At 32.8% G+C, this 17717-nt stretch overlaps 1 protein-coding gene across 1 annotated transcript in view; it reads left to right on the forward strand.

Annotated features, from left to right (window-relative positions):
- LOC127733287 (ATP-dependent RNA helicase DDX24-like) overlaps positions 1–16885 on the forward strand; it is a 41940-nt gene extending 25055 nt beyond the window's left edge. The window contains exons 10-17 of the mRNA XM_052242645.1: positions 1130–1248; positions 3518–3695; positions 4704–4807; positions 5337–5454; positions 5917–6013; positions 7105–7185; positions 15174–15337; positions 16705–16885. Of these exons, the coding sequence (XP_052098605.1) occupies positions 1130–1248; positions 3518–3695; positions 4704–4807; positions 5337–5454; positions 5917–6013; positions 7105–7185; positions 15174–15337; positions 16705–16880 (1037 nt within the window). The 3' untranslated portion in view covers positions 16881–16885. The remainder of the gene's footprint in view (positions 1–1129; positions 1249–3517; positions 3696–4703; positions 4808–5336; positions 5455–5916; positions 6014–7104; positions 7186–15173; positions 15338–16704) is intronic.
- Positions 16886–17717: the final 832 nt, after the last annotated feature.

Here is a 17717-nt window from a genome sequence, read left to right on the forward strand (position 1 = left end):
ATAAGGGGGTTCAAAAAATTTGGGGGGAGGGGATTTTTTTTTCCTTAAAATTTTCCATTTTAAATTGGTTATTTCTGATTTATATATAAAAGCAAATAATGATGATATGGTTTGAATAGGTAAATTAAAAATGTTTAAGTTCTTAGACCACATTCATTCTGCGTCAGAAACCTGTGCTATGTCAATTATTTAATCACAATCCAAATTCAGTGCTGTATTAAGCTTGAATGTTATGTCCATACTTGCCCCAACTGTTCAGGGTTCGACCTCTGCGATCGTATCAAGCTGCGCCCAGCGGAGCATTTTATTAAAATTGGAGTTATCTTCCTTTGTCCATGATTATAGCTGAATCAACTACAATCAATGCTTTATACAATGCAATGTTTAATTTTGACTTCCACTGATAAAACACAGATCAAGTTGAATTTGGGTATTGTCACTTTAACCATTATTGAGTTATGCCCCTTTATAAATCGAAAGATTGCAAAATTTTTAGTTTTCATTCTATAACTTAAGTTTGCCCCAACCAAACATTATGAAAACTATACACAATATTCATTACCACAAAACTAAGATCAAGTACAAATTTTTTGTTTCCGTTTTCTAACTTTAGTTTGCCTCAACCAAATGTTATGAAACTTATGCACAATGCTTATGACTGCATAATACAGATTAAGTACGAAATTTGGTGGCTACACTTTTACCATTCTTGAGTTATGTCCCTTTATAAACATAAAAATTGCTGAATTTTTCGTTTCTGTTCTCTAACTTTAGTTTGTCTCAACCAAATGTTTTAAAACTTATACACAACCATTCTAGAGTTATGTGTGTTTACAAATAGAAAATTGCTGAATTTTTAGTTTCTGTTCTCTACTTAAGTTAGCCTCAACCAAATGTTATGAGACTTACACACAATGCTTATTACCACAAAACTCAGATCAAGTTCAAATTTGGGTAGTGTCACTTTTACCGTTCTTCAGTTATGTCCCTTTATAACTATATGCTATGCAAGCGGGGGCATCATCTGTGTCCACATGTGGGCACTATCCACATTTATTTTGATATATGATAGCATCATTCATGAAATTGTGGCACACACTTATTCTATATGATTTTCTCATTTGAACAGAATCTCTGATTGAGAGGATAGGACTGAGACATAAGCCTAAAGTGATTGATTTATCAAGGAAGACAGGCACTGTAGAAACCTTAACAGAGGCCAGGATTAACTGTACCAAAGAGGAAAAGGTATACTTTGTACATCTTGATTGTATGATTTTACACAAGTATATATTTTCTGTGTTCTATGTTCAGTAAGTTTGATACAATGTAAGTAGTCTGCAATGTGGCAAATAAAATGGGTAGAATCTGCTTTGTTGGACCCCAGAAGTTGGGAAATGTACAATAAATGTGAATGACCAATAACTTTTAATTGCGTTGCTATGCAAGAACATAAACAGAGGTCTTTTTTTTTCACCGCTTCAAAAGACAATGATGCAAATGATGTTAAAAAAATGAATACAACACGTTATGAATTTCATGCGTCCGTCATGCTTTTCTAGATTTACCTTCATCAGGAACACTCAAAGTCGAAAATTTTTGAAAGCCAAGGATGTATAAGATCCGAAACAGTTGAAGAGCTATATGACCAAAAACGACCTAAAAAATAGTCAAATCCATCTAAAGTTTACTTTGCCTGAGGGAATTGAAACCTTAGTTTTTTTATAATTTCAAAATTCATTAAAGATCGTTTTTAACTCTTGGAACTGAAAAATATCAAATAAATTTACTGTACTTACCCATTTAAGCTTGAAAATCATCCAGACCAGAATTTAAAGTGTTTGTAATTTTGTATAGTACTCTGGGTTTTTTAAAAGCAGGACGAGATTCACTGTCACTGATAGTGATAAATTCCGTCATAATCAATGTCTGTTTTTGTTCCTCTGGATTGTATACTTTTTAATAAGGTTTATAAATGCAATAATTGGAATGTCAGAGTTGATTATATATTTTTTTTTGTACACAATATTGACTAAAATATGGATCATTAAGGGATTTTACCATTCCGTATTTTGGTAATGATTTTTTAAAGTCTTTTACAAAAGTCATTTAAGCCAGGTACTTTCAATGCTGTTTGTATGTGCTCCTGTTTCTTGGTCAACAAAATTTACAGAATGGTTAGCTTTTAAATGCTCAAATCCTTCTGAACCTAAACAATCAGTCGTTAGTTATCTTTTTTCCCGGTTTTAATATTATCTTTGATTAATTTAATAATATTTCTTTAGTCGGATTTTCCAGTAGCAAAAAACTTTTCTTGCTGTCTCTTTCAATACCGCCGAACACCCATTGCCCTTTTACCTGACACCCTTTGTGGTATTTTCTTTTTCCAAATTTACTTCCATCTATTTCCACTATAACACTATCACCTCCTATTTTTTCACTATCTTATTTCCAAAATTTTGATACAGACTTATTGCAATAATTGCACCAATCTACGATTGTTTAATTACAAATTGAAAGTTCATGCTTAAAAAAATTCTTGGTCTATTTCGTAAATCCAAATTTTTTTTATACATAATATATATTCACAAGTTAAATCGCATCCTTAAAACCCGGATCTGTTTCTGATAGAAACCTTTTTACTGCATTTTTTGTTGCTGCATATCCAATAAAAAATGTCATTTGAAAATAAACTGTCTTTCCTCAATCCAAAATGTCCATGACAACATTTTTTACATACCTCGCCCGATCAATGTAGAATTAATTCCAAAGAAATACACAACTGAATGTTTTCTCGGTACTCTCACAAATATTAAACAAATCTTTTTACTTGATTGGCATTTCCTTACATTGCTATGTTTGTAAACACAGCTGATTGTACATTACGGTTGAGAATGACGTTTCGTATTTATTGAATATTCATGATGTAGGGGTCACAGATAATGGTATACCTACCTGAGTAGCGGAAGAGTGGACAATTTGTACACTTACCAAGATGTCTTTCTGCTAGATTTTGTATTTCTAATTTAAAAAACTGTTTAAATAAACTTTACCTGGAGACTTTTTTATTTTTGGGCTATTTTCGTTTTTAACTTTTTGGCGCGACCAATCCTTATATACTTGTATTTACTATAGATTCCCTTACTTTTCATGGGGTCAGGTTAAATAGAAGTACTTCAATAAAACAAACCAAGTTTTAGAAACATCCTCTTTTTTAGTGGTCATTGATGGCATATGCATGTGTCATTTTGATTTTTTAAAAATCTCAAAACCTCTGTTAAGTTATAGTAAAACTGTATAGAATATTTCTGATGACAACTATATTTGAAGACCCTTGGTTCCCATTTTGTTTATAAATATGAATCTGGAACATATATGATATACCTATCAATAATAAATGTTAGAAGTAGGATTTCTCAGTAAATGTATGGTATGTTGTTGAAGAATCTTTGTTTTATTTACCTGCCCATACTTTAAATGTTGGAAACATTACATTAAATAATTTGTATAATTTCAGGACCTTTTTCTCTACTATTTCCTGCAGCAGTTTCCTGGTAGAACTTTAGTGTTTGCAAACAGTAAAGATTGTATTCGAAGACTGGTGTCGATTTTTACTCTGTTACAAACTTCACCACTGCCTTTACATGCTGACATGCACCAGAAACAAAGATTAAAAAATCTAGAGAAGTTCACAGGTAATTTACTCTTTTTGTTATCCAGTTTTTACAGAATAAACAATAAGCTTAAGATAATTTGGTTGAAAAAGATAGTAACCAACAGGTCACACAAATATATTTCCTCTAGTTGTATACCATAATACCATGTTGCTTTACTTCAACAATTATCCTGTCTTTGATCTGACCAGTTATTGCTTTTACTCCTAAATGCTTGGTTTAGGTCTGGTTGATTGGTAGGACATCAGCAAACACCTTTAAAAGCTATATGACATATTTGTTTGCTAATTAATTCATTTGACCTTTTTTCAGCGAATCCTAACAGTTTGTTATAAGCATTAGATGTAGTATTAAGAGTTGTCTCCACAAGAATTTGTTTTAGCTAGTCCTAACAGTTTGTTATTAGTATCAGATGTTGTATTTAGAGTTATCTCGTCTTGACTTTTTCTAAGTAATCCTTACAGTTTCTTATTAGTGTAGGATGTAGTAATTAGAGTTATCTCCACTTTTTTCAGCTAATCCTAACAGTTTGTTACGACATATAGCATCATATGTAGTTTTTAGAGTTATTTCCACTTGACTTTTTCCAAATAATCCTTACAGTTTCTTATTAGTGTCGGATGTAGTATTTATAGTTAAGTTTTTATTAGCCTCTGATGTAGTATCAAGAGTTATCTCCACTTTTTTCAGCTATTCCTATGAGCATCAGATGTAGTATTTAGAGTTATCTCCACTTGACTTTATTTCAGCTAATCCTAACAGTTTGTTATTAGCATCAGATGTAGTATTTAGAGTTATCTCCACTTGACTCTATTTCAGCTAATCCTAACAGTTTGTTATTAGCATCAGATGTAGTATTTAGAGTTATCTCCACTTGATTTTATTTCAGCTAATCCTAACAGTTTGTTATTAGCATCAGATGTAGTATTTAGAGTTATCTCCACTTGATTTTATTTCAGCTAATCCTAACAGTTTGTTATTAGCATCAGATGTAGTATTTAGAGTTATCTCCACTTGATTTTATTTCAGCTAATCCTAACAGTTTGTTATTAGCATCAGATGTAGCAGCTAGAGGATTAGATATACCAAATGTTCAACATGTTATACACTATCAAGTACCACTGACAGTTGAGGTGAGAATCTTATCAAAATCTAATATGTTATTATTTTTCTCTTAACCCTTTCCTCTTTGGATTATTTTTTATAGACTTATTTTGCATAAGATATTTTTATAGAATGTTAGAATTATAATTACTTTAATGAAATAGAAGCTGCAAAAAAAATTGTGACAATTAAAATTACTTAAATGAAATAGAAACTGCAAAAAAAAATATTGTGTCACCGATTAAAAAAATATCCTCACTTTTAAAATAATAATGCATGGCAAATACAATTTATTTCATTAGGGAAATTCATGTCAGATATTCCCAAGTATATACTTTTTGGATTGTATGCAAATTTGATGAACTCTGATACAGATTTTAGATGGCTGAGGTATAACAGAAGTGTCGTGGGTGAAAGGGCTACAGAATTAAAAATATTATATTCCCAAATAACTTGAAAATCTTATTATCCGAAGAAGACTAAACATGTGATCTGTATAGAGTGACTAGGTGCATGCATTATATTGTATTTAAAGCTGGTTTATTATTTTTATGTCAGAATTATGTACATAGAAGTGGTAGAACAGCTCGAGCCAGCAAGGAAGGAATTAGTGTTATGTTGATAGGACCAGATGATGTTAAAAACTACAGGAAAATTATACACACTCTTAATAGAAGTAAGTGTTTGATCATTTAAAGAAAATTATACACACTCTTAATATATAGGAGTAAGTGTCTGATCATTTAAAGAAAATTAGACACACTCTTAATAGAAGTAAGTGTTTGATCATTTAAAGAAAATTATACACACATTTAATAGAAGTAAGTGTTTGATCATTTAAAGAAAATTATACACACACTTAATAGAAGTAAGTGTTGGATCATTTAAAGAAAATTATACACACTCTTAATATATAGGAGTAAGTGTCTGATCATTTAAAGAAAATTATACACACTTAACAGCAGTAAGTGTCTGATCATTTAAAGAAAATTTACTGCCTCATTAAATTTCATAGTTTAGACAATAAGATCAAGTACTTTAATTTGAGAATACTTCTGAGATGCAGACAGTTTTTAAAACTGCATGCAATTTTCATTACTACTTAATTGCTTGAATAATGATTTTTTTTCTTCTGCAGGTGAAGACCTACCCATGATTCCAGTGGATCATCAAATGCTCCCTTCTTTGAAGCAAAGATTAAGTTTAGCATTAAAGATAGACGTCACTGATTATAGGTAAAGCATCAAAATGGGTATTTTTTTATGCCCCCGACGTAGCGGAGAGGGCATTAAGTTTTACCCTTGTCCGTTTGTATGTCCGTCCATCCGTACGTCCCAAAAGTGGTTTCCGTTCTCTAACTTTAGTTTGCCTCAACCAAATGTTATGAAGCTTATACACAATGCTTATTACCACAAAACTCAGATCAAGTACAAATTTGGGTAGCGTCACTTTTACAGTTCTTGAGTTATGTTAAGGTTATATGCAAGCTGGGGCTTCATCTGTGTCCCATGGACACATTCCCCATTTATTTTTAAAATTTCTATCCACAAGAGATTAATTCTTTGTCACAGAGTTAAAGTCTTTGTTTAATTGGTACTTGGATCTCATAGTTTCATCATTTGCTTTTATTATAGTAACTGTAAATTTATTTGTTTTTCAGTTAAGAATTGGTGCGTTTTGACACCCAAATAATGTTGAAAATTAAAAAAATTAGAAGCTCACAAATAATAATGAAAAATGAAATCTGTACAGAAAAAAAAAAAGATAGCAGTTTTTTGTCATATTATTCCCATGTTATTTTATCCTGTGTTGCCAACAGCTTAAGCAGGTATAGTAACCGCTTGACTCCATCTGTCATTCTGTCATTCCATCCATCTGTCCGAAAGACCTTGGGTAAAAAAATTCATTTAAAGTTTTCTTTGCTTCTATGAAATGGAATGATTTTATATTTGGTCTTGATAATGTTGAGTTGTAATAGGTTAGTAATTTTATCATATGCTGTGCAGCCACTCCCTATTTGCAGATATTTTACATCACTCATTGTACAATGAAACATTTCTTCAAACTTTTCTTGGCATTTTTGGAAGGGAATGATTTTATATTTGGTCTGCAGCTTGATCCTGTTGAGTTAATTGATATACATCTCAGGTTAGACTACATATCAATTTTTGTCCATGAAGATTCATGTCAGTTATTTTTTTACCATAACAAGAAGAATCATTACCCTTAATAAATGAGCATAAGAAAATAGTAAAAGTGATTATTTTTTTTAACACAAAAGATATTTCAATACATTAAATTTATGTAAATCAACATTTTTTTTCAGATTTGAAAAGAAGAAAAGACAGAATAATTGGTTTATAAAAGCAGCCAATGAAATGGACATTGAACTAGATGATCGACATTTGTATCCTCTTTTTCCGCGGAACCCTTACAATTTTTATACGACCGCAAAAATTGAAAAATTTTTGGTCGTATATTGGTATGACGTTGGCGTCGTCGTCGTCGTCGTCCGGCGTCGTCCGAAGACACATTGGTTTTCGCACTCTAACTTTAGTTTAAGTGAATGGATCTCCATGAAATTTTACCATAAGGTTCAATACCATGAAAGGAAGGTTGGGATTGATTTTGGGGGTTATGGTACCAACAGTTAAGGAATTAGGGGCCAAAAAGGGGCCAACAATAAGCATTTTTGTAACTTCCAGACAATAACTTGTGTGTAAGTGTATGGATCTCTCTGACATTGTACCACAAGGTTCCATATCACAAAGGGAAGGCTGTAATTGATTTTGGGGGTAATTGCCTCAAAATGTTAGGAATTAGGGGCCAAAAAAGGGGCAAAAAACAAGCATTTTTCTAGTTTCATGACAATAACTTGTGTGTAAGTGTTTGGATATTTCTGAAATTGTACTACAGGGTTCCATATCACAAAGGGAAAGCTGGAATTGAGTTTGGGGGTAATTGCCCGAAACGTTTAGGAATTGGGGGCCAAAAAGGGGCCAAAAATAAGCATTTTTCTAGTTTCCAGACAATAACTTGTGTTCAAGTGTATGGATCTCTCTGAAATTGTACTGCAAGGTACCATACCACAAAGGGAAGGCTGAGATTGAGTTTGGGGGTGATGAATCATAAGGGGGTTCAAAAAATTTTGGGGGGGGATTTTTTTTTTTCTTTTTTTCCTTTTTTTTTTCTTTTTTAAATTTTCCATTTTAAGTTGGTTATTTCTGATTTATATTTAAAAGCAAATAATAATGATATGGTAGGAGATACACACCAAACAGGATGTGTAAATTATTATATAATAAGTATTGTGCAATAGCAAGAAATTTTCAATTGCACAGTATTGCACAATAGCAAGAAATCTTCAATTGCACAGTATTGCGCAATAGCAAGAAATCTTCAATTGCACAGTATTGCGCAATAGCAAGAAATATCCAATAGCACAATATTGCGCAATAGCAAGAAATTGTCAATTGTACAGTATTGCGCAATAGCAAGAAATAATCAATTGCACAGTATTGTGCAAAAGAAGATACTTCGTATAAATTGCTTATTTCTTGATCAATTTCAATGGGGTTTTATTCTTGAATTCTTGGGGTTCTTTAATATGCTGAATCTAACCGTGTATTAAGTTTTTGGATTTTGGGCCCCGTTTTTAAATTGGTCCACATTGAGGTCCAAAGGGTCCAAAATTTTACTTTGTTTGATTTCATCAAAAATTGAATTATTGGGGTTCTTTGATATGCCGATTCTAACCGTGTATTTATATTCTTAATTTTTGGTTCTGTTTTCAAATTGGTCTACATAAAGGTCCAAAGGGTCCAAAATTAAACTTAGTTTGATTTCAACAAAAATTGAACATATGGGGTTCTTTAATATGCTGAATCTAACCATGTATTTAGATTTTTGATTATGGGCCCAGTTTTCGAGTTGGTCCAAATCGGGGTCCAAAATTAAACTTTGTTTGATTTCAACAAAAATTGAATATATGGGGTTCTTTGATATGCTGAATCTAACCATGTATTTAGATTTTTGATTGTTGGGCCCTGTTATCAACTTTGTCCACATTGAGATCAAAAGGGTCCAAAATTAAACTTTGTTTGATTTCATCAAAAATTGAATATATGGGGTTCTTTGATATGCTGAATCTAACCATGTATTTAGATTTTTGATTATGGGCCCAGTTTTCAAGTTGGTCCAAATCGGGGTCCAAAATTAAACTTTGTTTGATTTCAACAAAAATTGAATATATGGGGTTCTTTGATATGCTGAATCTAACCATGTATTTAGATTTTTGATTATGGGCCCAGTTTTCAAGTTGGTCCAAATCGGGGTCCAAAATTAAACTTTGTTTGATTTCAACAAAAATTGAATATATGGGGTTCTGTAATATGCTGAATCTAACCGTGTATTAAGTTTTTGGATTTTGGGCCCCGTTTTTAAATTGGTCCACATTGAAGTCCAAAGGGTCCAAAATTTAACTTTGTTTGATTTCATCAAAAATTGAATTATTGGGGTTCTTTGATATGCCGAATCTAACCGTGTATTTAGATTCTTAATTTTTGGTTCCGTTTTCAAATTGGTCTACATAAAGGTCCAAAGGGTCCAAAATTAAACTTAGTTTGATTTTAACAAAAATTGAATTTTTAGGGTTCTTTGATATGCTGAATCTAAACATGTATTTAGATTTTTGATTATGGGCCCAGTTTTCAAGTTGGTCCAAATCGGGGTCCAAAATTAAACTTTGTTTGATTTCAACAAAAATTGAATATATGGGGTTCTTTGATATGCTGAATCTAACCATGTATTTAGATTTTTGATTTTTGGGCCCTGTTATCATTTTTGTCCACATTGAGATCAAAAGGGTCCAAAATTAAACTTTGTTTGATTTCATCAAAAATTGAATTCTTGGGGTTCTTTGATATGCTGAATCTAACCATGTATTTAGATTTTGGATATTGGACCATAATAGGTGAATGTCCAATTTAAAATTTTTAAGTTCTTAGACCACATTCATTCTGTGTCAGAAACCTATGCTGTGTCAAATATTTAATCACAATCCAAATTCAGAGCTGTATCAAGCTTGAATGTTGTGTCCATACTTGCCCCAACTGTTCAGGGTTCGACCTCTGCGGTCGTATCAAGCTGCGCCCTGCGGAGCATTTTATTGAGTTATGTGATTTATTCATAAAAAAAATGGGCGATTTTCCAGTTTTCTGACTATAACTCAAAAATGCTTTGAACAATTTTCATGAAACTTTGGTTGCTTGTTTATATCTATTGAAAGAAGCTCCATTTGTTTGTTTTTTATAGATTTGTGATATGGCATTGCAGAGTTATGGGACTTTTCAATGAAAAATCGTCGATAACTGTCCATTTTTATAAGACCGTAAAAAAAATTTTGCGTTCGTATAATGCTATCATGTCGTTGTCCGAAGACACATTTGGTTTCCGGACAATAGCTTTAGTTTAAGTGAATGGATCTCTTTGAAATTTTACCAGAAGGTTCAATACCACAAAAGGAAGGTTGGGATTGATTTTGGGGGTTATGGTACCAACAGTTTAGGTATTAGGGTCCAAAAACAAGCATTTTTGTAGTTTCCGGACAATAACTTGTGTGTAAGTGTATGGATCTCTCTGAAATTGTACTACAAGGTTCCATACCACAAAGGGAAGGCTGGGATTGAGTTTGGGGGTAATTGCCCCAAACGTTCAGGAATTAGGGGCCAAAAAGGGGCCAAAAACAAGCATATTTCTAGTTTCCAGACAATAACTTGTGTTTAAGTGTATGGATCTCTCTAAAATTGTACTACAAGATTCCATACCACAAAGGGAAGGCTGGGATTGAGTTTGGGGGTAATTTCTCCAAGGGAGGGGGGTTCAAAAAGTTTGGGGGGGATTTTTTTTCCAATTTTTATACGACCGCAAAAATTGAAAATTTTTTGGTCGTATATTGGTATGACGTTGGCGTCGTCGTCGTCGTCGTCGTCGTCCGGCGTCGTCCGAACACACATTGGTTTTCGCACTCTAACTTTTGTTTAAGTGAATGGATATCCATGAAATTTTACCATAAGGTTCAATACCACGAAAGGAAGGTTGGGATTGATTTTGGGGGTTATGGTACCAACAGTTAAGGAATTAGGGGCCAAAAAGGGGCCAAAAATAAGCATTTTTGTAACTTCCAGACAATTACTTGTGTGTAAGTGTATGGATCTCTCTGACATTGTACCACAAGGTTCCATATCACAAAGGGAAGGCTGAAATTGATTTTGGGGGTAATTGCCTCAAAATTTTAGGAATTAGGGGCCAAAAAAGGGGCAAAAAACAAGCATTTTTCTAGTTTCATGACAATAACTTGTGTGTAAGTGTTTGGATATTTCTGAAATTGTACTACAAGGTTCCATATCACAAAGGGAAAGCTGGAATTGAGTTTGTGGGTAATTGCCCGAAACGTTTAGGAATAGGGGGCCCAAAAGGGGCCAAAAATAAGCATTTTTCTAGTTTCCAGACAATAACTTGTGTTCAAGTGTATGGATCTCTCTGAAATTGTACTGCAAGGTACCATACCACAAAGGGAAGGCTGGGATTGAGTTTGGGGGTGATGAATCATAAGGGGGTTCAAAAAATTTGGGGGGGGGGATTTTTTTTTTTTCTTTTTTTTTCTTTTTTTCCTTTTTTTTTTTCTTTTAAAATTTTCCATTTTAAGTTGGTTATTTCTGATTAATATTTAAAAGCAAATAATAATGATATGGTAGGAGATACACACCAAACAGGATGTGTAAATTATTATATAATAAGTATTGTGCAATAGCAAGAAATTTTCAATTGCACAGTATTGCACAATTGCAAGAAATCTTCAATTGCACAGTAGTGCGCAATAGCAAGAAATCTTCAATTGCACAGTATTGCGCAATAGCAAGAAATATCCAATAGCACAATATTGCGCAATAGCAAGAAATTGTCAATTGTACAGTATTGCACAATAGCAAGAAATATTCAATTGCACAGTATTGTGCAAAAGAAGATACTTCGTATAAATTGCTTATTTCTTGATCAATTTCAATGGGGTTTTATTCTTGAATTCTTGGGGTTCTTTAATATGCTGAATCTAACCAAGTATTAAGTTTTTGGATTTTGGGCCCCGTTTTTAAATTGGTCCACATTGAGGTCCAAAGGGTCCAAAATTTAACTTTGTTTGATTTCATCAAAAATTGAATTATTGGGGTTCTTTGATATGCCGAATCTAACCATGTATTTAGATTCTTAATTTTTGGTTCCGTTTTCAAATTGGTCTACATTAAGGTCAAAAGGGTCCAAAATTAAACTTAGTTTGATTTTAACAAAAATTGAATTTTTAGGGTTCTTTGATATGCTGAATCTAAACATGTATTTAGATTTTTGATTATGGGCCCAGTTTTCAAGTTGGTCCAAATCGGGGTCCAAAATTAAACTTTGTTTGATTTCAACAAAAATTGAATATATGGGGTTCTTTGATATGCTGAATCTAACCATGTATTTAGATTTTTGATTTTTGGGCCCCATTATCAACTTTGTCCACATTGAGGTCAAAAGGGTCCAAAATTAAACTTTGTTTGATTTCATCAAAAATTGAATTCTTGGGGTTCTTTGATATGCTGAATCTAACCATGTATTTAGATTTTTTATTTGTGGACCCCGCTATCAAATTGGTTAATATTGAGGTCAAAAGGGTCCAAAATTAAACTTTGTTTGATTTCATCAAAAATTGAATTATTGGGGTTCTTTGATATGCCAAATCTAACCGTGTATTTAGATTTTTAATTTTGGGTCCCGTTTTTAAATTGGTCTACATTGAGGTCAAAAGGGTCCAAAATTAAACTTAGTTTGATTTTAACAAAAATTGAATTCTTGGGGTTCTTTGATATGCTGAATCTAAACATGTGTTTAGATTTTTGATTATGGGCCCAGTTTTCAAGTTGGTCCAAGTTGGGGTCCAAAATTAAACTTTGTTTGATTTCAACAAAAATTGAATATATGGGGTTCTTTGATATGCTGAATCTAAACATGTATTTAGATTTTAGATTTTTGGCCCAGTTTTCAAGTTGGTCCAAGTTGGGGTCCAAAATTAAACTTTGTTTGATTTCAACAAAAATTGAATATATGGGGTTCTTTGATATGCTGAATCTAAACATGTATTTAGATTTTAGATTTTTGGCCCAGTTTTCAAGTTGGTCCAAATCGGGGTCCAAAATTAAACTTTGTTTGATTTCAACAAAAATTGAATATATGGGGTTCTTTGATATGCTGAATCTTACCATGTATTTAGATTTTTTATTTTGTGGGCCCGCTATCAAATTGGTTCATATTGAGGTCAAAAGGGTCCAAAATTAAACTTTGTTTGATTTCATCAAAAATTGAATTATTGGGGTTCTTTGATATGCCAAATCTAACCGTGTTTTTAGATTTTTAATTTTGGGTCCCGTTTTTTAAATTGGTCTACATTAAGGTCCAAAGGGTCCAAAATTAAACTTAGTTTGATTTTAACAAAAATTGAATTCTTGGGGTACTTTGATATGCTGAATCTGAACATGTGTTTAGATTTTTGATTATGGGACCAGTTTTCAAGTTTGTCCAAGTTGGGGTCCAAAATTAAACTTTGTTTGATTTCAACAAAAATTGAATATATGGGGTTCTTTGATATGCTGAATCTAACCATGTATTTTGATTTTGGGCATTGGACCATAATAGGTAAATTAAAAAAATTGAAGTTCTTAGACCACATTCTTTCTGTGTCAGAAACCTATGCTGTGTCAAATATTTAATCACAATCCAAATTCAGAGCTGTATTAAGCTTGAATTTTGTGTCCATACTTGCCCCAACTGTTCAGGGTTCGACCTCTGCGGTCGTATCAAGCTGCGCCCAGCGAAGCATTTTATTTTTTTTAGGTTTATATTTTTTCTTAAATTTTTTGAAAAGCTTCAAGAAGAAATCTTCAATTGCACAGTATTGCGCAACAGCACAGTGTTGTGCAATAGAACAGTATTGCACAATAGCAAGAAATCTTCAATTACGCAACAGCACAGTATTGCGCAATAGAACAGTATTGGGCAATAGCAAGAAATCTTCAGAAAAATTTTTGATGTTTTTTTATATGCTGAATCTAACCATGTTGTTAGATTTTGGATATCAGACCATTCTAGGTAAATTAAATGTCCCATTTCAAATTTTTAAGATCTTGGACCACAGAAACCTAATTTATGTCAAAAATTTGATCACAATCCAAGTTCAGACAGTATCAAGCTGGAATATTGTGTCCAAACTTGCCCCAACTGTTCAGGGTTCGACCTCTGCAGTCGTATCAGGCTGCGCTCAGCGAAGCATTTTATTAACACTTTGGACGGTTATAAAATTTTATTTGTTCAAAAATTGAGGTCACAAACTAATTCTAACTTGAGGTAGCTTTAATATGGCAAATTATTCAAGTTTCATGTCAATGGATACCACTGAGTGTGCATGTATTTTTGTTTTTTTTTTTTTTGGGGGGGGGGGAGGGGGGTGTTCTATTTGAGCAGTGCTCACAGTATTTCTAGTTGATCATATCAATTCATTTAAAGCATAATGATGAGCTAAAAGGGCGACAGGTATATTATGCGCTCATGGCGCAGCTTTTTATTAACGCATGGTCAAGCTTAATTTTTAAGAATGAAGTCCGCTGGCAAATGATCTTACAAAATTATTTAAACACAAATTAACAATTCCTAATAGAATTATCATATCATATTTGAATACTTACTGACACTTCTTTTTATAAGCTGTCCAAGGGGGTTGGGAGGTATATACTGTAAAAGCAGAAATTTTCGTGGAGGATTTAATTTCGTTTATTTCGTGGAAAGAATATATCCACGAAATTAAAACCCCCAGGAAAATTTAACCTACATATAATATCACTTCCATTAAATGGAAACCACGAAATTAAATCCCCATGAAATTTTATATGGAGACAAAACCACGAAGTTTTAACCCCACGAAAATTAATGTTTCTACAGTAGTAATGTAGATGTCTGTCTGTTAATTAATATAATAGAGAACTGCTTGACCAAATTTTTTGAAATTTTAAAATTACAATGGAACATTGTTGACAATTAACTACGGATAGAGTTTTGGATGACAAATTCTAGGTCAATAGATATAAGAAGATGTGGTATGAGTGCCAATGAGACAACTCTCCATCCTAGTCACAATTTGTAAAAGTAAACCATTATAGGTCAAAGTACGGCGTTCAACACGAAGCCCTGGCTCACACCGAACAGCAAGTTTGTTTTTAACATTTTTTTCTTTATATGCTGTTATTGACTTGCTTATGTTTTATTGATAAAAATGTAATTATCTGTTTATACCTTAACCACTCATAACAGATTGAATGATATAGGGGACAGTCAACAGCAATCTCAACATAAACATCATATGAAACAACTGAAACAGGAATTAAATTCTCTGCTGCATTCGACATTGACCTCAAAGACGTTTTCTGGCAAATACCCAACAAAAACTGGGAAGCTATTGTTGCCTGAGGAGACAAGTAAGTATATGTAATTCTGTTTATCATTACATCGGATTTAAGAAAGACGGGTACATTTTTCACATTGGAGTTAATTAAGTGATACTCAAGCATTTAAGAACTTTAGTCAAAGACCAAGCTGCTATCAAACATGGATGCCAGTATTAATTTAACAAACACTAAAAAAGAATGTCATCAAATCTTACTTAGGAATTGCTGTCAGACTTTGGTAAAGACCAATCCAACATAAATGAATACACAGTACAGGGCCGTAACTACCGATGAGGCAGAAGAGGCAATTGCCTCGTCTGATTTTCTGGCAAAAAAAAATAATCATAAGAGAAAAAAAAGAAAATGGAGAAAGCTAGTCATGCACGCGTTGAAAACATCCTTGCATTTTCATAACAAGAATTAAGTGATGCATACTTCAAATAGTAATTAATGTTGATGTGCAGCTTCTGTACTTTCGATTCAACTGCGTAAGGTATCGAACTCTCTGTTTGATTACCATCTTGAACAAGTTCGACCATCAGAGATTTTGGTTTCCCAGGAGAAGCTACTACATGTATTGACATTGCTGGTTGGTTCTTGTTCATGTGAGAGATCTTTTTCTGCCATTTGATGTTTGAAGACATGGTGCTGGTCAACAATGACCAAGGACAGATTATGTGGTTTAGCTATGCTTCACATCCATCGTATGGACAATGTCGGGTAAGTGAACGCAGAAGCTGTTCTCAAATGATGGGATCTTAGTGGCACAAGAAAGGTCGAACTAGCATTCACATACAGTGACTATCATGACTATAGGTTCCACTCTTTGGGCTTTATTAAAGTGTTATTAAAATGTGTGTTATCTTTATGAAACGTTGACCACACACACCTGTCCTGCTTTTTCTACTATCAAACTTGTATCCTACTGTAAATGGATACATGTTCGATGGTACAAAATTCGAGGCAAGTATCTGTCAGTCGTCTCCGATAGCCTAATGCAGTTCTTCATACGGTAAATATGAAACAAAAACAGATGTAACAAGTTTTATTTCGGCCTCTAATATTACAATTTTCGGCCGGGGGCTTTGCCCCCCCCCCCTCCGGACCCCCTATTAACCTGATTGCCTCAGTCAGCGGCCCCCAAACGCCTGCCTCGTCTGTTTCCGATGACTAGTTACGGCCTTGCAGTACTATACATTTTAATTCTGAAACCAGACTGATATGGCAATATATAAAACTACTATATTCCTGTTTTATAGTTAACAAATATCAGCAACAGCCTTGTCACCATAACTTTCATTTGATGATTATTTTACTAGTACTTAAAATCTTATGACTGAAATTTCAATACTTTATAAATTATCAGTTGTAAATATTATATTGTGTTTATTTTACAGAAAAAGGAAGTGATGCTATTTCGTCTGTGAAAAAAGATAAGAAATCACAAGAGAAGCTAATACAACAGATACAGAAGGAAAGGATATTAATGTCAAAGGCAATGGACAATAAAAAGAAAGAAAAACAATCTAAAAGACAAAAAAAGAAAAATAAAAGAAAAAATAAAGAAGTTTAAACAAATTTTTTATATGAATATTATTTCTCGCATAGTTTGCATTTTAAAGTTGTCTCATTACTGCTGCAGCCAAGATGAGCATGTATTATCATGTTAATGCTCACTCCTAATTTTAGAGTTTATATGAAAATAAGGATTTGTGGTATGATTGCTCATGAGACAACTATCCACCAGAGATCAAATGACGAAGATATAAGCAACTTGTAAAAATAAAGTTCCTTTTCTAAAATTAAAGGTGATTCAATCATTGTTTGTCTACATGTTTGCATTGATGAAGGAGCAGAGAAAGACTTAGAGAACTTACAAAGGATTCTTAAATTGTTAATACTGATACATATTTTAAGGGCACACACTTGTCTAAAATTTGTGGTTTTCTCTATTAAAAAGAAACCATAATAATTACTTATGAAGAGGCAATAGACTGGACTTTTGACAGTAGTATTGACTTCAACATTAGTAATACCTGTATCTTAGGGATCATCATTGTTTAGGCAGGTCCTGATAATGCCCTTTTCATGATTTTATAAGTAACTATCATGTTATTCATGATTCCAAGGGTTAGAGTTCCAACAAATAAGTCTTTGAAGTACACAACTCAAACTATAATTGTAATAATACTAATATGAACAATTCAGTTGAGGTACTCAATTCACTTCAAAATAAATAAATGAACAAATTTTTATTACTTAATTTTACAAAACAAATTTAAAGGTATATAAAGTAGGAATATAAAAATTGTTGAATAAGGATGTAACTCAGTATTGATCTGTAACGTCTCATATTATATTTGATACAAAAAACAAAAAACAGGTCAGCATCTCTATCCATTACAAATAA

The sequence above is a fragment of the Mytilus californianus genome, unplaced genomic scaffold, assembly GCF_021869535.1.
Source record: "Mytilus californianus isolate M0D057914Y unplaced genomic scaffold, xbMytCali1.0.p SCAF_1, whole genome shotgun sequence".
Taxonomy (NCBI): domain Eukaryota; kingdom Metazoa; phylum Mollusca; class Bivalvia; order Mytilida; family Mytilidae; genus Mytilus; species Mytilus californianus.